Source organism: Scyliorhinus canicula, chromosome 9, assembly GCF_902713615.1.
Source record: "Scyliorhinus canicula chromosome 9, sScyCan1.1, whole genome shotgun sequence".
Classification (NCBI taxonomy): domain Eukaryota; kingdom Metazoa; phylum Chordata; class Chondrichthyes; order Carcharhiniformes; family Scyliorhinidae; genus Scyliorhinus; species Scyliorhinus canicula.
This window is the reverse complement of record NC_052154.1, coordinates 141423569-141444455: the sequence shown is the minus strand read 5'-3', so window position 1 is coordinate 141444455 and position 20887 is coordinate 141423569. Positions and strand designations below refer to the sequence as shown.

General features: G+C 47.0%; 1 protein-coding gene across 1 annotated transcript in view; it reads left to right on the top strand.

Moving 5' to 3' along the window:
* Positions 1-20442, top strand: part of LOC119970940 (otogelin-like) — a 323755-nt gene extending 303313 nt beyond the window's left edge. Inside the window, 3 exon segments of the mRNA XM_038806051.1 lie at positions 7247-7292; positions 13124-13203; positions 19914-20442. Coding sequence (XP_038661979.1) covers positions 7247-7292; positions 13124-13203; positions 19914-20114 — 327 coding nt within the window. The 3' untranslated portion in view covers positions 20115-20442.
* Positions 20443-20887: the final 445 nt, after the last annotated feature.

Below are 20887 nucleotides of genomic sequence, written 5' to 3'. Positions count from 1 at the left end.
TGTGTTGCCACTTTCAAAGATCTGTGGACCTGTAGACCCAGATCTATCTGACTTTCTAGATTCCGAAGAATTTAGCCATTTATTATATATTTCCCCTCAATGTTAGACCTACCAAAATGCATTACCTCATACTTGCCCAGATTAAACTCCATTTGCCATTTCTCTACACAAATCTCCAACCTATCTATGTTTTTCCGAATTCTCTGAGAATCCTCAACACTATCTGTCACTCCACCATCTTTGGTGTCATCCGTGAACTTACTAATCAGACCAGCTACATTTTCCTCCAAATCGTTTATGTCTACTACAAACAACAGAGCCCCCAGCATTATCTTCCACCACCCTTACAATGACTATCCCATCTTCTCTCAGAGTCCCATCCAGTGAGCCACTTGTACTGGCAAACCTTGCCCTGCCCTTCCACCCTCGGCCACATCAGGAGCCCCTAGACCCCATTCCCCAAATCTCTGCTTGGGAACATTAGGTAGACCGTTCTCAGGTCCCCTCCCCTGGTCCACACACTTACCCTTTCGTAGTGAGGATATCCCCAATGCTGAAGTCCAGCTCTTTAGAGTTTGATTGCTCGCAGCTGCCCTGATGGAACTGATGCTCCGAGAGTTCAGGCACAATATTCGGGCTTCAAGGTTTCCTTGAAATGCTATGCACTAATCATCCTCTGAGACATGGCACATGTACCGGCCCTTGAGAGTTGAGAATATTTTTGTTTATCAAACGGTCAACAATGCGTTCATACAAAATAGATAAAAACAAACTACTTAACAATCCATATATCACATTAACAAGTACTGTCACAACTGACAAGGCTAATTTGTCATTTGCAATAGCCTTCAACTGTGAAACTAGAGGCTGGTCAGAGACAAAGGGAGTGAGATTGACTTACATATTAAAGCCACAGCAAGGCTCTGTCCCAAAAGTGTTTAATAGGACAGACAGGCTGAAGCGGTGGTTGCATCTGTTATGGATCACCAGAATATTTAAAGATAACACAGACGCAAAGCCCCTCAAACCCTGGCTCGGGGAGACCCCTGACCTGGAAAACTTCAGCCATCTGACCAAGACCAACCCAGCTGAGGGCTCTTGAGCTACATGCCGGAAAATGGAAATGGCTCCTCACCTCCTCACTTCCCCTCAGCAACCATTGCGCCGGTGATGCACTATCAATTATGACGAGACGAGAGTAGAGTGTAATCGAGGCTTTATTAAGCAGAGATGTGTAGCCTCCCGCAGCTGCTGCCGAAATGGCTGCAGCTCGGTGAGCACACACATTTATACTCCGCCTTCTGGGCGGAGCCAGCAGGCAGGGATCTACCCCCGTACCTGTAGTGCAGGAGCCTTACCATAATACACCTCATATGTGATATATACAACAGTGGTGACTACCACATTCACTCCCTGTTAAAAACGAGTCCAGCGGGGGTGGTGGAAGACTATTTACATACATAGGTTAACATTTTGGGGAAAGTTCGCAAATTCAGCCGATCGGGTACCTTGATCCTCCGTTGTGAGCACCGCAGTCCCGGTGGCGATGTAGGCGTCGGCTCGGTCGCCAGTGACTCCGGGAGCGTGTAGAACTCATCTTCATCCCCGGGTGGGACCAAGGGGAGGACGGATCGTCTTGGAGTGGGAGCTGTGGTGAGGTGCGCTGGGGGGAGGAAGGGTGGTGCTGGGGCAGGAGGGGGGTGGGGACCCAGCTGGTGCCAGGTCCCTGAGGGAGACTGTGTCTTGGTGGCCGTCGGGGTACGCCACGTAGGCGTACTGCGGGTTTGCATGGAGTAGCAGTACCCTCTCGACCAATGGGTCTGCCTTGTGGAGCCGCACATGCTTGTGGAGAAGAACGGGACCTGGAGCTGCCAGCCACATTGGGAGCGAAACCCCGGAGGTGGACTGCCTGGGGAAGGCAAGGAGACGTTCATGGGGCGGGGGTTGCATTAGTCGCAGTGAAAAGTAGCGATCGGATGGAGTGGAGAGCGTCGGGGAGGACCTCCTGCCAGTGGGAGACTGGGAGATTCTTGGACCGTAGGGCCAGCTGGACAGCCTTCCAGACCGTCCCATTCTCCCGCCCCACCTTTCCGTTTCCCCAGGGGTTGTAGCTGGTCGTCCTGCTCGAGGCAATGCCCTTGCTGAGAAGGTACTGACGCAGCTTATCGCTCATAAATGAGGATCCCCAGTCGCCGTGGATGTAGGCGGGGAAACCGAACAGGGCGAAGATGGTGTTGACTGCTTTGATGACGGTGGCAGACGTCATATCGGGATATGGGATGGCGAAGGGGAATCTGGAGTATTCGTCAACCACGTTAAGGAAGTACGTGTTTCGGTCGGTGGAGGGCAGGGGCCCTTTGAACTCTATGCTGAGGCATTCAAAGGGGCAGGAGGCCTTCACTAGATGCACGCGGTCTGGCCGGTAGAAGTGCGGTTTACACTCCACACAGACCTGGCAATCTCTGGTGATAGCCCTGACCTCCTCAATGGAGTAGGGCAGATTACGGGCCTTTATGAAGTGAAAGAACCGCGTGACCCCTGGGTGACAGAGAGAGTCATGTAGGGTCCAGAGTCGGTTCACTTGTGCGCTGGCACATGTACCTCGGGATAGGGCATCGGGGGGCTCGTTGAGCTTTCCGGGGCGATACAAAATCTCGTAATTGTAGGTGGAGAGCTCAATTCTCCACCTCAAGATTTTATCATTTTTGATCTTGCCCCGCTGTGTGTTATTGAACATGAAGGCAACCGACCATTGGTCAGTGAGGAGAGTGAATCTCCTGCCGGCCAGGTAATGCCTCCAATGTCGCACAGCTTCTACGATAGCTTGGGCCTCCTTCTTGACGGAGGAGTGCCGAATTTTGGAGGCATGAAGGGTGCGGGAAAAGAATGCCACGGGCCTGCCTGCCTGGTTGAGGGTGGTGACCAGAGCGACGTCTGATGCATCACTCTCGACTTGGAAGGGGAGCGACTTGTCGACCGCATGCATCACGTCCTTGGCGATGTCGGCCTTGATACGGTTGAAGGCCTGGTGAGCCTCGGCCGCCGGGGAAAACGGTGGAGTGAATGAGTGGGCGGGCCTTGTCCACATAGTTTAGTACCCACTGGGCGTAGTATGAGAAGAACCCCAGGCATCACTTCAGGGCCTTGGGGCAGTGGGGGAGGGGGAGTTCCATGAGGGGGCGCATGCGATCGGGGTCGGGCCCTAGAACTCCATTTTGCACCATATAGCCGAGGATGGCTAAGCGGTTGGTGCTGAACGTGCACTTCACGTTGTTGTATGTCTGGTTGAGGCGTTTGGCGATGTGGAGGAATCTGGAAATGTTAGTGTTGTGGTCCTGCTGGTCGTGGCCGCAGATGGTGACGTTAACCAGGTACGGGAAGGTGGCCCCCAGTCCGTACCGGTCAACCATTCAGTCCATCTCCCGTTGCAAGACCGAGAACCCAAATGAAGCGGTAAAGGCGACCGTCCGCTTCAAACGCGATGTACGGGTGGTCCGCCTTGCGAATGGGGAGCTGGTGGTAGGCAGATTTCAGGTCTACTGTCGAGAAGACCCGGTACTGTGCAATATGATTAGCCATATCAGAAATGCATGGGAGGGGGTACGTGTCGAGCTGCGTGTACCGATTGATGGTCTGACTGTAGTCAACGACCATCCTGTTTTTCTCCCCAGTTTTCACAACTACCACTTCACTTGGGCTCTCCAGGGGCTGTTGCTGGCCTCGGTGATGCCTTCCCGCAGCAGCCGCTGGACCTCAGACCTGATGAAGGCCCTGTCCTGTGCACTGTACTGTCTGCTCCTGGTGGCAGCAGGTTTGCAATCCGGGGTGAGGTTTGCAAACAGAGAAGCTGGGTCGATCTTAAGAGTCGTGAGACCGCATAAAGTAAGGGGTGGTTGGGGCCCACCGAATTTCAGGGTTAGGCTTTAGAGGTTGCACTGGAAGTCCAGGCCGAGTAGCAAGGCAGCGCAGAGGTTGGGGAGGACGTAGAGCCGGAAGTCGCTGAACTCTATGCCCTGGATGGGGAGGGTGGCGGTGCAGTACCCCCCCGATCCACCGTATTGGGGTGGATGAAGCTCTCTGTGCTCCCGGAGTCAAGAAGGCATGATGTCTTGTGCCCATCGACCTTTATCGTCGTCGACGCGGTTGTGAGGTTGTGCAGCCGGGACTGGTCGATCGTGATCGTGATGGAGGTGAGCTGTACCTGGTTGGTCGGCGGCGGATGCAGGCGATGAGCAGCCCGATGAGGTGCCTGATGAGCAGGGGTACTGAGGCGGGGAAGATGCCAGAGCCCACGGGACACACGTGGCGGGCGGTGTTAAAGATGGCGGCGCCCACGGGCCGCTCGAGGCCTGATGGGGGAAAGATGGTGGCTCCCACGGGCCACACGTGTCCTGAGGCAAGCAAGATGGCGGCGCCCATGGGCCGCACATGGTCTGAGGCGAGGAAGATGGCAGCACCCACGGGCTGCACTTGGGTTGCGGGGGCGAAAATGACGGTGCCAATGGGCCTGGTTACAGCGGCGATAGAGCGGGCCTGGCACATAGCAACGAAATGTCTTTTCTTCCTGTAGGCCTTGCAGAGTGCGCTCCGTGCCGGGCAGCGCTGCCAGGGGTGCTTTGTCTGTCCGCAGAAGTAGCTCTTGGGTCCCCCGGGGTTGGCTGGCTGCCACACGGCGCAGGCTTGGAGTTGGCTGGGGGCGGTCGCTGGTGGGGTCCACGATGTCCAGGAGGGGGGCACCGTGCGGTCGGGGGTGTACGCTTGTACATTACGGGAGGCGACCGTTAGTGAAATTGCGAGTTTCTTGGTCGCCGCGAGGTCGAGGCGCTGGAGGATATATGCCGACCCTATGCCCGTAACGAAAGCGTCCCTAATTAGGAGTTCGGAATGTTCAACGGCCGAAACGGCCTGGCAATCGCAGTCCCTCGCCAGGGCATGCAGGGCACACCATAAATCGTCCACAGACTCATGGGGGAGTTGATGCCGCGTGGACAGGAGGTGCCTGGCATAGAGTTTGTTGGTCTGCTGGGTGTAGTTCTCTTTCAGTAGTGCCATGGCCTCAGCATAGGTACGTGCGTCCCGGATGAGGGGAAAGATATCGGAGCTCAGCTGCGTATACAGGATCTGGAGCTTCTGTGTCTCTGAGGGTGGTTCTGTCGTAGATCCGATGTAGGCTTCAAAACAAGCTGGCCAATGTGCAAAGGCCGACTTGGCATTGTCTGCTTGAGGGTGCAGCTGCAGGCTTGATGCGGAGGTCCATCGTTGTAAAATCTCTGCTTAATAAATTGATGCACTATGAATTACGATGAGACGAGAGTAGAGTGTAATCGAGGCTTTATTAAGCAGAGATGGCTGCAGCTCGGTGAGCACATACATTTATACACCGCCTGCTGGGCAGAGCCAGCAGGCAGGGATCTATCCCTGAAGCCTTACCGTATTATATCTCATATGTGATATATACAACAGTGGTGACTACCACAGCCAGCTTCACGTTTTTATAAAGGAGAACTAAATGATGCCCGCATGACTGCTGCTGGGGAGTCAGGTAATTCCCAGGAGGCTGCTGCATTCGACTTCAATCTCGCTAATGAGATTCAAATGAATGCAAATATGCTCGCCAGTTTTGGATGAGATCTGGAACTCGTCACCTGGAATGGGCTCGGTCAATTGCTAACTGGTTCACGCCCAGTGCAAAGCTCGATTTTTGCGCAATTTACCTGACATGCCCAGATCCACGCTGGGAGCAGTGCGGTGCAGAAGGAGGCCGTTCAGCACTCGACCTAGGCCCAGTCTTCCGCCCTATCCCTGTAGCCCTGCACATTGATCGTGGCCAATCCACTTAACCTGCACATATTTGGATTGAAACCAGGACACCTGGAGGAAACCCACGCAGACACCCAATCACCCAAGGCCGGAATTGAACTCGGGTCCCTGGCGCTGTGGGGCAGCAGTGCTAACCACTGTGTCAACCTGACATCTATGTGGCGCACAAAGATAAAAGCTTGGACATTCAGTTTAGTAACTAATGTCAAGAACTTTGAATTGTTCTTGTATAATTATAATAATGCTGCCATTATTGTCATCAAACCACTTTAAGTAGATTTTTAATGCACTTATTCAAACTTCTCATACCGTATAATACCTAGCACAAAGGAAGATGGTTGTGGTTGTTTGAGGTCAATCATCTCAGTTGCAGGACATCACTGCAGGAGTTCTTCAGGGTAGTGTCCTTGGTCCTATCATTTTCAGCTCTTCATCAATGACCTTCCTTCGATCTTAAGGACAGAAGTAGAGATGCTCGCTGATGACTGCACAATGTTCAGCACCATTCATGACTCCTCATACTGGAGAAGTCCTTGTCCAATTGCAACAAGAAGTGGACATTATCCAGTCTTAGACTGACAAGTGGCAAGTAACATTTGTGGCACACAAGTGTCAGGCAATGACTGTCTCCAAGAAGAGATAATCCACCCATCTCTCCTTGAAATTTAACGGCATCACCATCACTGAATCCCCCACTATCATTGAGCAAAAATGTAGCTGAACCAAGCAGATATATATGGTGGCTACAAGAGCAGGTCAGAGGCTGGGAATTCTGCAGTGAGTAACTCACCTCGTGGCTCCCCAAAGCCTGTCCACCATCTATAAGGCACAAGTCAGGAGTGTGATGGAATACCTTTCACTTGCCTGGATAAGTGCAGCTCTAACAACACTCAAAAAGCTGGACACCATCCAACCTGCTTGGTTAGCACCCCTTCCACAAACAAGTACTCTGTCCACCACTGATACACAGTGGCAACAGTGCACTGCAAGAACTCACCAAGCCTGCTTCGACAGCATCTTCACAACCCACAAATGCTCAAAGGAAAAAGGAAGCAGACGCATGGGAGCAACGCCACCTGGAAGTTATGCTCCAAGCTGCTTGCCATCCTGAATTGGAAATATAACACCATTCCTTTACTGTCGCTGAGTCAAAATCCTTTCCTCACATACTGTGGGTGTACCTACACCTCATGGACTGTGGTGGATCAAGGAGGTAGTTCACCCAGCACCTTCTCAAGGGCAACGAGGGATGGTTACCAAATGCTGGCTCAGCCAGCGATACCGACATCCTATGAATGAATTGTTTAAAAAGATGTTTCAGTTTTGATTAAATTCTATCTCCCAGCACATAATCTTGGATTTAATTTTGAAATGCACAGTTCAGCTTTTGTTAATACTGGTAGTAACTGAAGCTTTTCTTCTTCAGACTGGAGGATCAGTTATTGCATACATGGATGGTTGCTGTAAAAGCTGTGAGTACAAATTTAACTGGGACTTCAGATCTGAATCAAACACTGGTCAGCGACAAGTTAAAATTGCTTGGTGATTTTTACTGTAGAAAAATCAACAGCACACACAAAGTGTTGGCATTCTAGAAATAAGTAAGTTATAAGTCTCAGTGTTCCCATTTTAATGCACAATTGTTTCAGTATCAGTGTTTGTAACCAAATGCTTACAATCTGTTGCCAGTGAATTCAATAACAGTTTATTTTATTATGATAGGGCACAACAAGGTTACACCATCATTTAAATAGACATAGGTGACGGCCCATTGACAGCAGCATACTATAAGGAAGAGTTTCAACATGCCACATGTGCAGCAGAATTCTCCTTCAGCGGAAACCTCCAGTCCACTGGCAGTGCACCCACACCCACGAGTTTCCCGACATAGTGGGGCGGCCACAGTGGGAAACCCTATTGGCTGGCTGTGGGAACGGGGAATCCCGCTGCCGGCGGAGTTGCGCCACGCAGGACAACGCGGCTGCCAGACCGGAGAATTCCACCTGTGGTGTATAATGGTATTTGGGGGAAGCCCACTCATTGGAGAGCCAATTTTCATTTCAAACTGGTGACTGATCCTCAATGCTGGCCTTACAACCAGTTGGCAAGATGAAAAGCTACTTAATTTGTGAATGACAGCCCAGTCTTACAAACCCAAAAAAGATACAGACACGTAAAATTATATGCCTTTGCGTTCTCAATCAAAACTTCAATCTAACTTTAGATGTAAATCAAATCATTCTTCTTTCTATAAGTTGCACTCATATCTTTTGAGGAATATTTTTTCCAAGTAAGTTTTGGAATGCAAATATTTAGAGAAGAGGAAACTTGAGAGGTAACCATTTTTACAGCAACCTTTTATCCATTCATTTAAAGGTACATTGCATGGCAACAAACCTCATGATTGACATGTAATGCCACCATTCTGAAATCATTTGCAGTTTTGACAGTCACTATGGGCGCGATTCTCCGCTGCCCACGACGGGTCAGAGAATAGCAGGAGGGCCTTCCCGACATTTTTCCCGGCCTCCCGCTATTCTCCCCCCCCACCCCCCCCCCCCCCCCCCCCCCCACGGCCGCCCCACGACACGAATCGCTGCTCGCCATTTTTTACGGCGAACAGCGATTCTCCCCAGGCCGATGGGCCGAGTTCCCAGGCCTTTACGGCCGTTTTCACGAACGCAAACACACCTGCTCTCACCGTTCGTGAAAACGGCCGCAAAGTGCCGTCCCAGACAACCATGGCACCGATTGGCACGGCCGCACCACGGCCATGCCAAGGGTGGCATGGGCCTGCGATCAGTGGGCACCGATCGCGGGCAGCAGTTCCGATACCCGCGCACTCTTTGTTCCTCCGCCGCCGTGCAGGATCAGTCTGCGGGGTGCGCATGCGCGGGTTTGACGCATATGCGTGATGACGTCATCGTGCGCGTCAGCCGCCGTGACGCTTGGCGCACGGGCTTAGCGATGGTCGCTAAGCCTGCGATGCCGTGCTTCACGGGGCCGCGCTGCTAGCTCCGCCCGGGGGGGAGAATCGGGTCCCGCGAGGGGGCGCGGAGGCTGCCGTGATACACGGCCAGTTTCACGGCAGCCTTTACGACTCTCCGCATTTGCGGAGAATCGCGCCCATGTTTTTCAGGCACTTGCATGTACAAGTGAAAATATTAAGTATCTTTCTGCATGCAGCTTTCTATCTCAGTTTGATAATTATCTCAATATCTACAGCATGTTGTCTCTAAATATTCTGAAACTTATTGTAAGAATTTAACAAAGCTCAATGGTGACAAAAATAAAATGTTCCATTTCTTTTGCCATTGATGAAGTTCCAATAAGTAATTGTTGTTCGGATAATAGCAGAGGACAGCAACGGCAAGATCCTTACAAGCAATAATTGCATTCCTTTTCAAAGTGCAATTAACTATCATAGGGCACACATTCCAATGAGTAACACTAAAAATTGACTGCAGCTTGTCTCTGCTCTCATTATCTACACTTTCAATTATTAACCATATTATTGATTTGCAAATAAATATCCATCTATTTTTCTAGTTAGCTCATCTTAATTTGGAGGCAGATAGTCAGCTGCAGCTGCCTCTGATAATCTAAACCCGAATCCAATCCATTATTCACCATCATATCCAAACAAACTGACCTGTGTTCATTCTGACACTCATCATGGTCTTGTTATCTATGCATTTACTTGGACTTGTCCACTATATTACATCAGTAACAGCACTCATTATCACATTTTTGACAATAATCAAACTGACTCTGTTACATTTGACGTTTTTACTCCACATTCTTTTGAAGGGAGTTCAATATCTCAAATTGGTCACACACCTAAATTGCCACTCCCCATGAACCAGAGTGTGCCTTTACCCACCCAGGTAATTAGGTAACTTTTAAAGAGCCAAGAGAGAGAAATGAAAATTCTTCTCATGGTATTTTGACTTACAGTTTGCATCCCGTACCCTCATGTAATCTTTCAGATTTTAGTAGGTGATAGAATATACAGTCCACTAGTCATGGCTGTAAATGGCCAAATGAACCAGTAAATGGATAAGTGAACAGTAGCAATAGTAGACTGCAGATTTACAGTAGTTAGTGATCATACACTGGAAGAGAGAAGCTCTGTCTGCCGTGCTGAACTTCAATAGGAACTGGATCTGGTTCATGAATCCGGATATAACCCTAATCGGTAGTTCAGTTATTCTTCCCGAGTGCCTCTTTAACTTACATATAACTCTCTGACAGAGGCAGATTGCCTAATTTGAACAAGACAGGCTCTTCCAGACTGACATAAATGGACATATCCATACGACAAAAGAGGTTTCACACTATCTTGAAAATCAGATAGTTGCAAACTCTGAGTTTGACATCTTTGAACCTGAAAACACAATTCTATGCATGTTAGAAATCTACCTAACTAAAATAATAATCAGGTATACACAACTGAATATGTGAATCACATTAGAGCATGGGAATCACACGTTAATATATGTTCAGAATTATATGAATCACAATGTAAAAAGACAAGAAACGAAAAGAAACAAAACCTAATTTGCAAAGCTGTGAAGCCGGAGAGACTGACCGTTTTATTTTGTTTGCCACGCAATTGTTAGACATGGTAGCTCTTCACCTCCTCTCTACTAATTCCAAATCTTTCTTCATGTTCTTTAATACCCTCACATACCAAGAAGATGGCCCCCTTTTAAAAATGTAAATTGATTCTGCAATGATGACCTTCTAAAACAGCACATTCTACATCCTCATAACCTTTCTGTGATGAAATTATTTCCAAGGTTTACTTTTACCCAGTGTAGTTCTATTTTAAAGATCATGGCCTGGATTATTCGTTGCGATTTCGCCCCGCTACTGTGCTTGCGAGTACAGAGAATTTGGCCATGCCGTTCGCTCGTGGCAGGATTCTCTACTCCTGTCGCTTGACAATGAGATTTCCAATTGAAACCATCCCACGGGAAACCCACGGCCAGGACCAGAGATTCCCTCAGCCAGCAAATGGCCAGAAGATTTGGGCCCGTGTTCTAGATCCTCATACTTATCAAATTCCTTCATTATTTAATTAATTTATCAAACAAACTCCGAACTTCTAGGAAATACAGGGCAGAATTCTCCAACCCTTCCCGCCAGTGGGATCTTTGGCAGAAGGTCCCGCCAGGGGCCCATGGCAAGCCATCTCCGCCGCGGGGGAACGTGCCATGGGGGGGGCCTGGACACTTCCACTCACAATTTTATCAAAATACTTTCTAATGGATATCATCCTGGTGAAGCATAATCACACTGACTCACAAACTGACAAATCTTTCCTAAACTGAGATGCCTGAACCAAATACAATATTATTAATTAAGTCTGTATAGTACTCTGTATAACTATGGTATTTCTTCCTTTCAATACAGCCTATACCTCCCTTGGCTAAGTCTAGCATCCCATTAACCTTTCAGGTCCCTCCTTGCACCTGTGAGCTAGGTTTTAATTATATACATTCCCGGTCCTTAAATTCTTTTCTACCTCCTTGACCCTTTGTCTATCCATCATGCTTACATCATCATTTACTATCTCTTATTTTATATTGAGCTGGTATAGCTATTCACACACCCAGTCATTCCATGTTATTTTGCAATGATCTCGTCTTTTTTATAATTCACTATACTTCTTGGTTAAATGTCATTTGCAAAATTAGAGATATTTCTTCTTAATCCCAAATCTGGATAATTAAGTGTAGAATGGGCTCTAACATCAGTTCCTACAGAAATGTTCTAGCAGGATTCTCCGATCCTGATGTTGACGCCGTCGTAAATGCCGTCACGTTTTATGACGGCGTCGACAGGCCCCCAGGAGCAGCGATCCTGAGCCCGACAGGAGGCCAGCACGGCAGTGGAGCGACCCACGCCGCTCCCGACGTCAAATGGGCACCACAGTTCTACGCATGCGCACTGCGAACGGTGCGAATGTGTGCATGCGCGGCAGCTCCCAACTCCGCGCCGGCCCTGACGCAACATGGCGGAGGGCTACAGGGGTCGGCACGGACCAAAAGAGGCCCCCAGCCCGAGAGGCCGGCCCGCCGATCGGTAGGCCCCGATCTTGGGCCAGGCCATGGTGGAGGCTCCCCCCGGGATCGGACCCCCCCCCACCACCCCACACCCCATGCCAACCCCCGCAGGATGGATGCCAAGGTCCCGCCGGGTAAGACCAGATGTGAACGCCGCCGGCGGGACTCAGGTTTTTTGGGCGGCCACTCGGCCCATCCCGGGTGGAGAATCGCCGGTGGGGCCCATAGAGCGACCACGCCGACCACGCCAGCGTCAATGGCGCCGATTACACTCACCGGAGAATCGGCGGACCGGCGGCAGAGTGGCGGAGCGCGATTCGCGCCCGGCCCGCCAATTCTCCGACCAGGCATGGGCTGAGAGAATCCCGCCCGTTGTACCTCGATATCCACACTGCCCCAGGCGCAATATCGTGCCTCAATATTTTACCAGCAGTGGCAGAAGCATTGCAAAACCTAAACCTAAGGCCAATTGAGGTCCTGAAGGGCCTTCACCTATTGCTGCTGGTATTTGACTAGATTGGGGGCTGTACAGGCCACTTAGTACCTGGATTGTTTTGCGAGCTTTAGGGAGCCTTCCTGTTAAGGCACTCTGTGCACAATGGAGGGCGTCTTAACCTCCACCCAAAGTACTTCTCAAGCCTCATCCTTTTCCAGTGGAGGACGATCCCACAAAGCACTCCAAAAGCCAGACTTTGAGCCCACTCCACTTTAGGGGCCAGCCCATGAATCTCCCCACTCACCTTTGAATCTGGCTCCATCGTTGTTGGGGGTTGGATGTGGTCCCAGTATCGGCCATTGCTTTGGATGTCATCGCTGGGACTAGAGAGCTGCCAGCAGCTCTTGGACATTCAAGTGGAAGTCTCCTTTGAACTAATTCATCGCCCAAAGGTTGTAAAATTGGCTTGGGGCTTCCTGGCAAAATGAAGGCAGATTCATCTTAACTTTTAAACCAGCAGCAAGGCCACCTCCTCCATGTAAAATCATTCTAGTGTTGTCAAACTCTAATTACATAATTCATTTTGTAAATAAATAGCATGGTCACCTAAAATGCTCCACTAAATTGCTTGAAATAAAGAAATATGAAATTTCCAGAATCCTTTCAATTTTAAACTTTAACAGAAAGAAAAAAATTTTAAAGTATAAAATATTGTAAAAAGTAAAATCTATTTACCTCAAAGTGGATGGTTTTAAAATGCATTGTGAAATATTTCTGTATTAATGATTTTGTGCAGGTAAAGAAGACGTGAAGTCATGTCAGAAGGTGGTGGTGAGAATGACCATACGAAAGAATGATTGCAGAAGTAATAGGCCTGTAAGTAACAAATTAAATGAAAGAAAACATGCTTCCTGTACATGAGCAAAATTCTCCCCAATACAGTTTTTTTGTTAACCTCACTGTACAATTTAAAATGTAAGATGTGTTGTAGGATTCCATTAAAGTTGTGGATGATCTGCACAGTTTCAAAGCATTAAGTCCCAGATATATGCATAGATGTTCTGAAAAACGAAGCATGGAAAATTCTTTTTGTGAAAATTACACTTTGTAATCTTGAATCAAGCAGCTCAACAATTGTTTACCATTCAGAGCAAGGTAATAAATTAACTAACAGTTCAAGCAGGTAGGTGAATGCTGGTTGGTACTATGGAGCATGTCTTTGCCAAAGTTCCCCAAACATAAGGATTACTTCCTAGTCTTTATTTAGCAATATCATAAGCGTGTTAATTGAATCGAATACCACCCATAATTTCTTTAGTTTGCCATGGTTATACCACTTTTCCAATGGACTTTTCAATTAATTCTCCAAGGAGATATTTTTTCAGAACTATGATTTTTTTTACATGTCTTGCATTGTTAGCTATGTTTCTTCTCAACTAACAATTTACATTATGCTACATAATGAACATCATGTTACAAATACACATTTTAAAAACTACTAAGGGCAGAACACTTGACAAAAAAAATCTTGCATTCTTTACCTCAGTAATTAAGGAGGAAGAAAATGCAAAGCAATCATTGAACCCAGCTAAAAGTAGTTTCCTAAAAATGCAGATGAAGTTCTGAACTTTTTCTGTCATCAAAAAAAAGATAAGATGGTGTAAATGTTGCCATCCCCATAGATCTTTTAAAAAGAGATGGGGCGAGATTCTCCCAAAACGGGAGAAATCGTAAAGCTGCCGTAAAACCCGGGCGGGTTTTACGGCAGCGCGCCCCTTCCCGACCGGGGACCGATTCTGGTCCCCGGTCGGGGCTAGCAGCCCGACGCCGTAGGCTCCGGCAAGACGGGCTTAACGAAAATCGTTAAGCCTGCTTGCTGGAGTTAGCGCCGGCTGACGCGTCATATGACGTCAGCCGCGCATGCGCAGTTTGGAAGACTCCAACCCGCGCATGCGCGGGTGACGTCATCGCGTTTTTGCGCAAAACCCGCGCATGCGCGGGCCGGGTTGCCCCTCAGCCGCCCCGCGAATGGATACTGCGGGGCGGCGGAAGGACAAGTAGTGCGCGGGCATCGGGCCCGCTGCCCGCGATCGGTGCCCACCGATCGCGGGCCCATGGCACCCTTGGCACGGCCGTGGTACTGCCGTGCCAATCGGTGCCATGGTTATTAATAGCGAGTTTGTGACGCCGTTTTTACGAACGGCAAGACCAGGTGTGTTTGCCGTTCGTAAAAACGGCGGAAAGGGCTGGGACTTCGGCCCATCTAACAGCTGAGAATCGCTGCCGGCCGTAAAAAAACGGCGGCAGCGATTCGGGGCGGGACTTCGGCGGGGGGGGGTGGGAGAATAGCGGGAGGGCGGCAAAAATGTTGGGAAGGCCCTCCCGCTATTCTCCCACCCGTCGTGGGGGGCGGAGAATTTCGCCCATGATTTTTCCAATGACTGATGAAAGACTGATGTGATTTCACGTTTTAAGACATTTACAAACACACCAACAAAAATCAAAAAGGACTAAACACTACTTAACAGGCAATTAATACACCGAATTAAAGAAAATATAATTTCACATAAACTAATGAATGCAACCAAAATATGCATATAAAACATTTTTACTTTACACCACGCTTCTGACAAATATGCAACAAGAATAGGTCCCAAGTTAACCCCAGTTTTTTTAGGAGGCCCACTTCTCCCTGTCCCACCATGTTCGATCTTCCAGAATTTAAGAAAAATAATTCCACTGAGTCTGATCATTTCACAATCAGCTTCCACCAGCAAGTCCCACCTCAGTGACTTCTTATTTGATAAATCTCCAGACGTCCCACCTGTTCTATCACCTTCTCTTTAAACAGAGAATAATCTCTCACCAGCATCCTGCTTGGTTACGAATGCAAAACAGTCATTTCCTGCATGTCACAGCAGCAGATGCCCTTCTGTGTGTGCCCGTCTCTCTTTCTCCATATTTCTGTGTCCCTGCTTTCAAAAATCAGCTATCCCTCTATCTGTTTAAGGGCCATAATTCTCCGGCCGTTGGGGTTCTCCTTTCCAGCTGGTAGTGCATCCCTGCCCATGGATTTCCCGGCGGCGTGGGGTGGCTTAAATCGGAAATCCGATTGACAAACCATAATAATCCGATCACATGGGCCTGTCTCCGGACAAAGGTTTAGAATGAACACCACCCCCCATTTAGAAAATCATATTTCCTTCAGTTAAAGGAGACATTTTAAAACATTACTGTCATGTAAAGTCTCACATTCGTAACAGTATGGAAAAGACAATTCCTAACCAATAATTTCAATTTGACTCAGTTTGTTGATGCTGAATGATGTACTAAAGCTAGAAATTACACATTGCCATAGGTTACATCTTTAGAAGGCATTCCTATGTGTATATAAGTGTTAAACTATTTCTGATTGAATGAAACAATTCCATTTTGAACTTGAAGTGCTAACCCAAGAACGGATCACTAAGTAATGGCCTGGCCAACTGTCGCCCACCGATAATGCCGATTACTGTACCTAAAATTACAGAAAATATTTAATAGTATCCCCTGAGGGGGCGATTTTGAGCCCAGGTTATTGGTCTGCATGATCGGCAACACTGAGATACAGGCTACCAGGCGGGTTTGAGGTTCATAAGGAGGAGGTATTAGCAATTCTGGAAAGTGTGAAAATAGATAAGTTCCCTGGACTGGATGGGATTTATCCTAGGATTCTCTGGGAAGCTAGGGAGGAGTTTGCAGAGCCTTTGGCTTTGATCCTTATGTCATCATTGTCGACAGGAATAGTGCCAGAGACTGAAGGATAGCAAATGTTGTCCCCTTGCTCAAGAAGGGGAGTAGAGACAACCCCGGTAACTATAGACCAGTAAGCCTTACTTCTGTTGTGGGCAAAGTCTTGGAAAGGATTATAAGAGCTAGGATTAATAATCATCTGGAAAGGAATAATTTGATTAGGGATAGTCAACATGGTTTTGTGAAGGGTAGGTTGTGCCTCACATACCTTAATGAGTTCTTTGAGAAGGTGACCAAACAGGTGGATGAGGTTAAAGCAGTTGATGTGATGTATATGGATTTCAGTAAAGCGTTTGATTAGGTTCCCCACGATAGGCTATTGCAGAAAATATGGAGGCATGGGATTGAGGGTGATTTAGCAGTTTGGATCAGAAATTGGCTAGCTGTAAGAAGACAGAGAGTGGTGGTTGATGGGAAATGTTCAGCCTGGAGTTCAGTTACTAGTGGTGTACCATAAGGATCTGTTTTGGGGCCACTGCTGTTTGTTATTTTTATAAATGACCTGGAGGAGGGCGTAGAAAGATGGGTGAGTAAATTTGCAGATGACACTAAAGTCGGTGGAACTGTGGACAGTGCGGAAGGATGTTGCAGGTTACAGAGGGACATAGATAAGCTGCAGAGCTGGGCTGAGAAGTGGCAAATGGAGTTTAATGCAGAAAAGTGTGTGGTGATTCATTTTGGAAGGAGTAACAGGAATACAGAGTACTGGGCTAATGGTAATATTCTTGGTAGTGTGGGTGAGCGGAGAGATCTCGGTGTCCATGTACTTAGATCCCTGAAAGTCGCCACCCAGGTCGATAGGGTTGTTAAGAAGATGGAAGGTGTGTTCGCTTTTATTGGTCGAGGGATTGAGTTTCGGAGCCATGAGGTCATGTTGCAGCTGTACAAATCTCTGGTCCGGCAGCATTTGGAGTATTGCATGCAGTTCTGGTCGCCGAATTATAGGAAGGATGTGGAAGCCTTGGAAAGGGTGCAGAGGAGATTTACCAGGATGTTGCATGGTATGGAGGGAAGATCTTATGAGGAAAGGCTGAGGGACTTGAGGCTGTTTTCGTTGGAGAGAAGATGATTAAGAGATGACTTAATAGAGGCATACAAGATGATCAGAGGATTAGATAGGGTGGACAGTGAGAGCCTTTTTCCTCTGATGTTGATGGCTAGCATGAGGGGACATAGCTTTAAATTGAAGGGAGATAGATATAGGACAGATGTCAGAGGTAGGTTCTTTACTCAGAGAGTAGTAGGGGCGTGGAATGCCCTGCCTGCAACAGTAGTGGACTTGCCAACATTAAGGGTATTTAAATGGTCATTGGATAAACATATGGATGATAATGGAATAGTGTAGATGGCTTTAGATTGGTTTCACAGGTCGACGCAACATCGAGGGCCGAAGGGCTTGTACTGCGCTGTAATGTTCTATTCTATTCTATTCTGGCGGAAAACTCGGCAGAATCAGGAAACAAGATTCTCTCCGGAGAGATCGCGTTTTCTGATTTTTCACACCCCTTGCCAGTGACGTCGCGACCTTCACACCCACAAATGTGAGAACCTAACTTTAATGGTTTTGCATGCATTTTAATATAATTAGTGAGACCGCCCACCACATGCTCGTCCTTATTGAATATTCATTCATACCTCGCCAACGTGAGGTTTACAACAGGTTTTGAAAAGTGGGATTCAGGCGCAAGCATCCCCTGTGGACACAAAGGTAAATATTGCCTAGGGGTAGAGGGACATGCCCAGGAGGTATCCTGGCAATACCCCCTGACACAGGTTGCCAGTGCCAAAGAGGGGTCCTCTGGGCAATCCGATGGGAGAGGTTCCCCTTATGTGTGTTGGGGAGGGCTGATGTCTGTGAGGAGGAGAGTGCCCCTGAGACTGTGGTGGTGGTGCGGGGTAAAGGGGGGAGAAGAGGGGAGGGGGATGAGCCTGTCTCCCAGTGCCTGCAAAGGGGTGGTGAGGGGGGAGTGGTGAGAGGTGGGTATGGGGAATATCTGCAAAGCGGGTGGTGACGAGGTGGGAATGTGTGAACCCTGTCGCTTCTGCTGTAGTGGGATCAGAGCCCCTGATGCTTGTTTGGGGTGGGGTCCTGACGTTTACTTCGCTGCGGAAGCTGTGCAATTTGTGCACTGAATAGGGTGCCCTTTAAAGATGGCACCCCATTGTCAAGACCAGCTCCATCAGACGATGTCTCGCCAGAGTGACATGTAAACGCCGCCCATTCAATTCCTTTACTCAAAGCTCTGGAATGAAAACTGGCTTGAGCAGCTGGAGAGCTACATGCCGATTTTCAGTCTGAGTCGGACACTTTGAAAACATATGGGAAAACTCTCCCCTGATGTCCAAAACAGCATTATTTTTCAAATAATAATGGATTATGGAGAAATTTTAAATGGGAGAATGTGGCTACTGTCTTCATGCCATAGTGGAAACTAGTCAGAAGAGCCATGTTTCCCAAATGCAGAAATGACAGAACACACAATCTGTTTTTGACAACTTAATTTAGCGTATTCATTATATTGCCTATTCAAAGACATTAAACTCTTCCAAAACCTTTAAAGACATATTTTCAAATCACATGAAATTCTTCAGAGAAATTCCAATGCAAAGAGTAAAATAGGGGTAATCGCACAGATATCACTAACCAGTAATCAGTGATCAATGACCCAATGTGTTTGGATTCATTAAACTTTTAATTGTATGTTTGCCTGTTGATTTCTAAAATTATAGTTGGAACTTTGTTGAACCTAGCCTGTTATACAAATCTCATTTCCTGTAAGCCACAGAGCATTCCACCTTATCAATGAAAACTTAAATTCGAAATAAACATCTACGGGGGCAGCATGGTGGCGTAGTGGTTAGCACTGCTGCCTCACGGCTCCGAGGTCCCAGGATCGATCCCGGCTCTGGGTCACTGTCCGTGTGGAGTTTGCACTTTCTCCCTGTGTTTGCATGGGTTTCGCCCCCACAACCCAAAGATGTGCAGGGTAGGTGGATTGGCCACGTTAAATTACCCCTTAATTGGAAAAAATCAATTGGGTACTCTAAAAATTTTAAAAAAGAAATAAACACCCACTGGGGTACATTTCTCCCTGTTTGATGAGTTTTTAGTTTGCAAAAAAGTTTTCTATAATTTATTGAAGATTGCTGTCATTTGTTAACATAGTGAAACTCAAATCAAAATGTTTAACAGCTTATTATGATTGGAACTAATGCCAGATTTTAACATTTCTCATTTGATCCAAAGGTGTGTAATGAAATGACCACGCTACAATGATATTGCTGTGTATATTACTGATTACAAACCTGAACAAATATCTTGCAGGATGCTTTGCCCTGATGGCAGTGCTTCTTTAACTGTAATATCCTCGTGGCTCAGTCGGTAACGGTAGTGCCTAATTATGGAACTGAGACCATGCAAATCACACTTTAGAATCAATTATGGGTTTGTATTAGTAGGCCTCTACTAGGATTTAAAGAGGGACTGGAATTGACTTTGATGTTCCTGGGCTAGAGGAAGTTAGGTTTTGGGTTTGGGGGGGGGGGGGGGTGAGTAAGCTCTTGCTAGCTATCCATCACTGAATAGTCTGACTACACTAAATGTACCATGAAGAGTCATACAAGAAGAATGTACACTTAATGAGGTGTCAGGATGGTGATCCATTTAGATCCATACTTCAGTACAAATAGGCATTTTCATAAAATGGAGAAAATTGGAAGAGAGGGGAGAAATTATCATAAATCATTTGTCTGTACTGCACAAAATAGGCAATTTGTTTTCTTCTGTTTTCCAGGTAAATATAGTCTCATGCGATGGAAAATGCCCCTCGGCCAGCATTTACAATTACAGCATTAACACACATGCCAGATTCTGTAAATGCTGCAGAGAAATTGGGTTACAAAAACGCACGGTGCAGCTTTACTGTAGCAGCAACTCTACCTGGGTCAATTACTCCATCCAAGAACCCACAGAATGTTCCTGCCAGTGGTCCTAGGGACTGAAAGAAACTGAATACCTGTAATTCGAACAAATGTTTGTGATGATCTGTAGTTTGATACTATGTACAAACTACTCCAATTAATCCCAGTCTGTAGTTGGGCATTTTAATTTTGTTTCAGTCTCACTGCATGTCCTGAGGATTCTTTCTTTTACCTCCTGCACCATTCTCTTCATAGCTGCCCGGAACGGTTAATTGACTGCACACATAAAAGAAATGTGTATCTTTTACTCACTTAAGCTCGCCAAATAAATCTAGCAAGTTGCAGCCCAACTTGAGCATCTTACCATTTCTCAAACTGTCTCTGACTTTATAGCCTTGGTTCTTTGCAAGTGAACTAAAAATATTCTACCTGGCCTGAGGTTTTTGATGTTGGCAGGAATGTACGAATGGAAAATATTCTATCCACTGACACTAACATCAAGATGAGCACAAACTTCCCACAAACATATTTTATAAAAAGCCTTTTTATAAAAAACACATAATTTTTTTAATGAAAACTCTTTTTAAATGAAAATACAGGCATCCATGACGTAAGAAACATGTTTTGTACAGAACTGTTGCCTAGTCATACCAATGGATTTATTAAAATATATCAAATTTTGTATTTTTATTCCTGATAAATTAGGGCAGTCACAATGATCTTTGCCTCAAACTTTAGTGTTCATGATTCTTTCAAAATTATACACAAATTAAAACTTTGATTAAGACAAATTAATTTAGCAGAAATATGATCAAAATAGGTTTTTGGTAAAGCTACCAGTTAAATA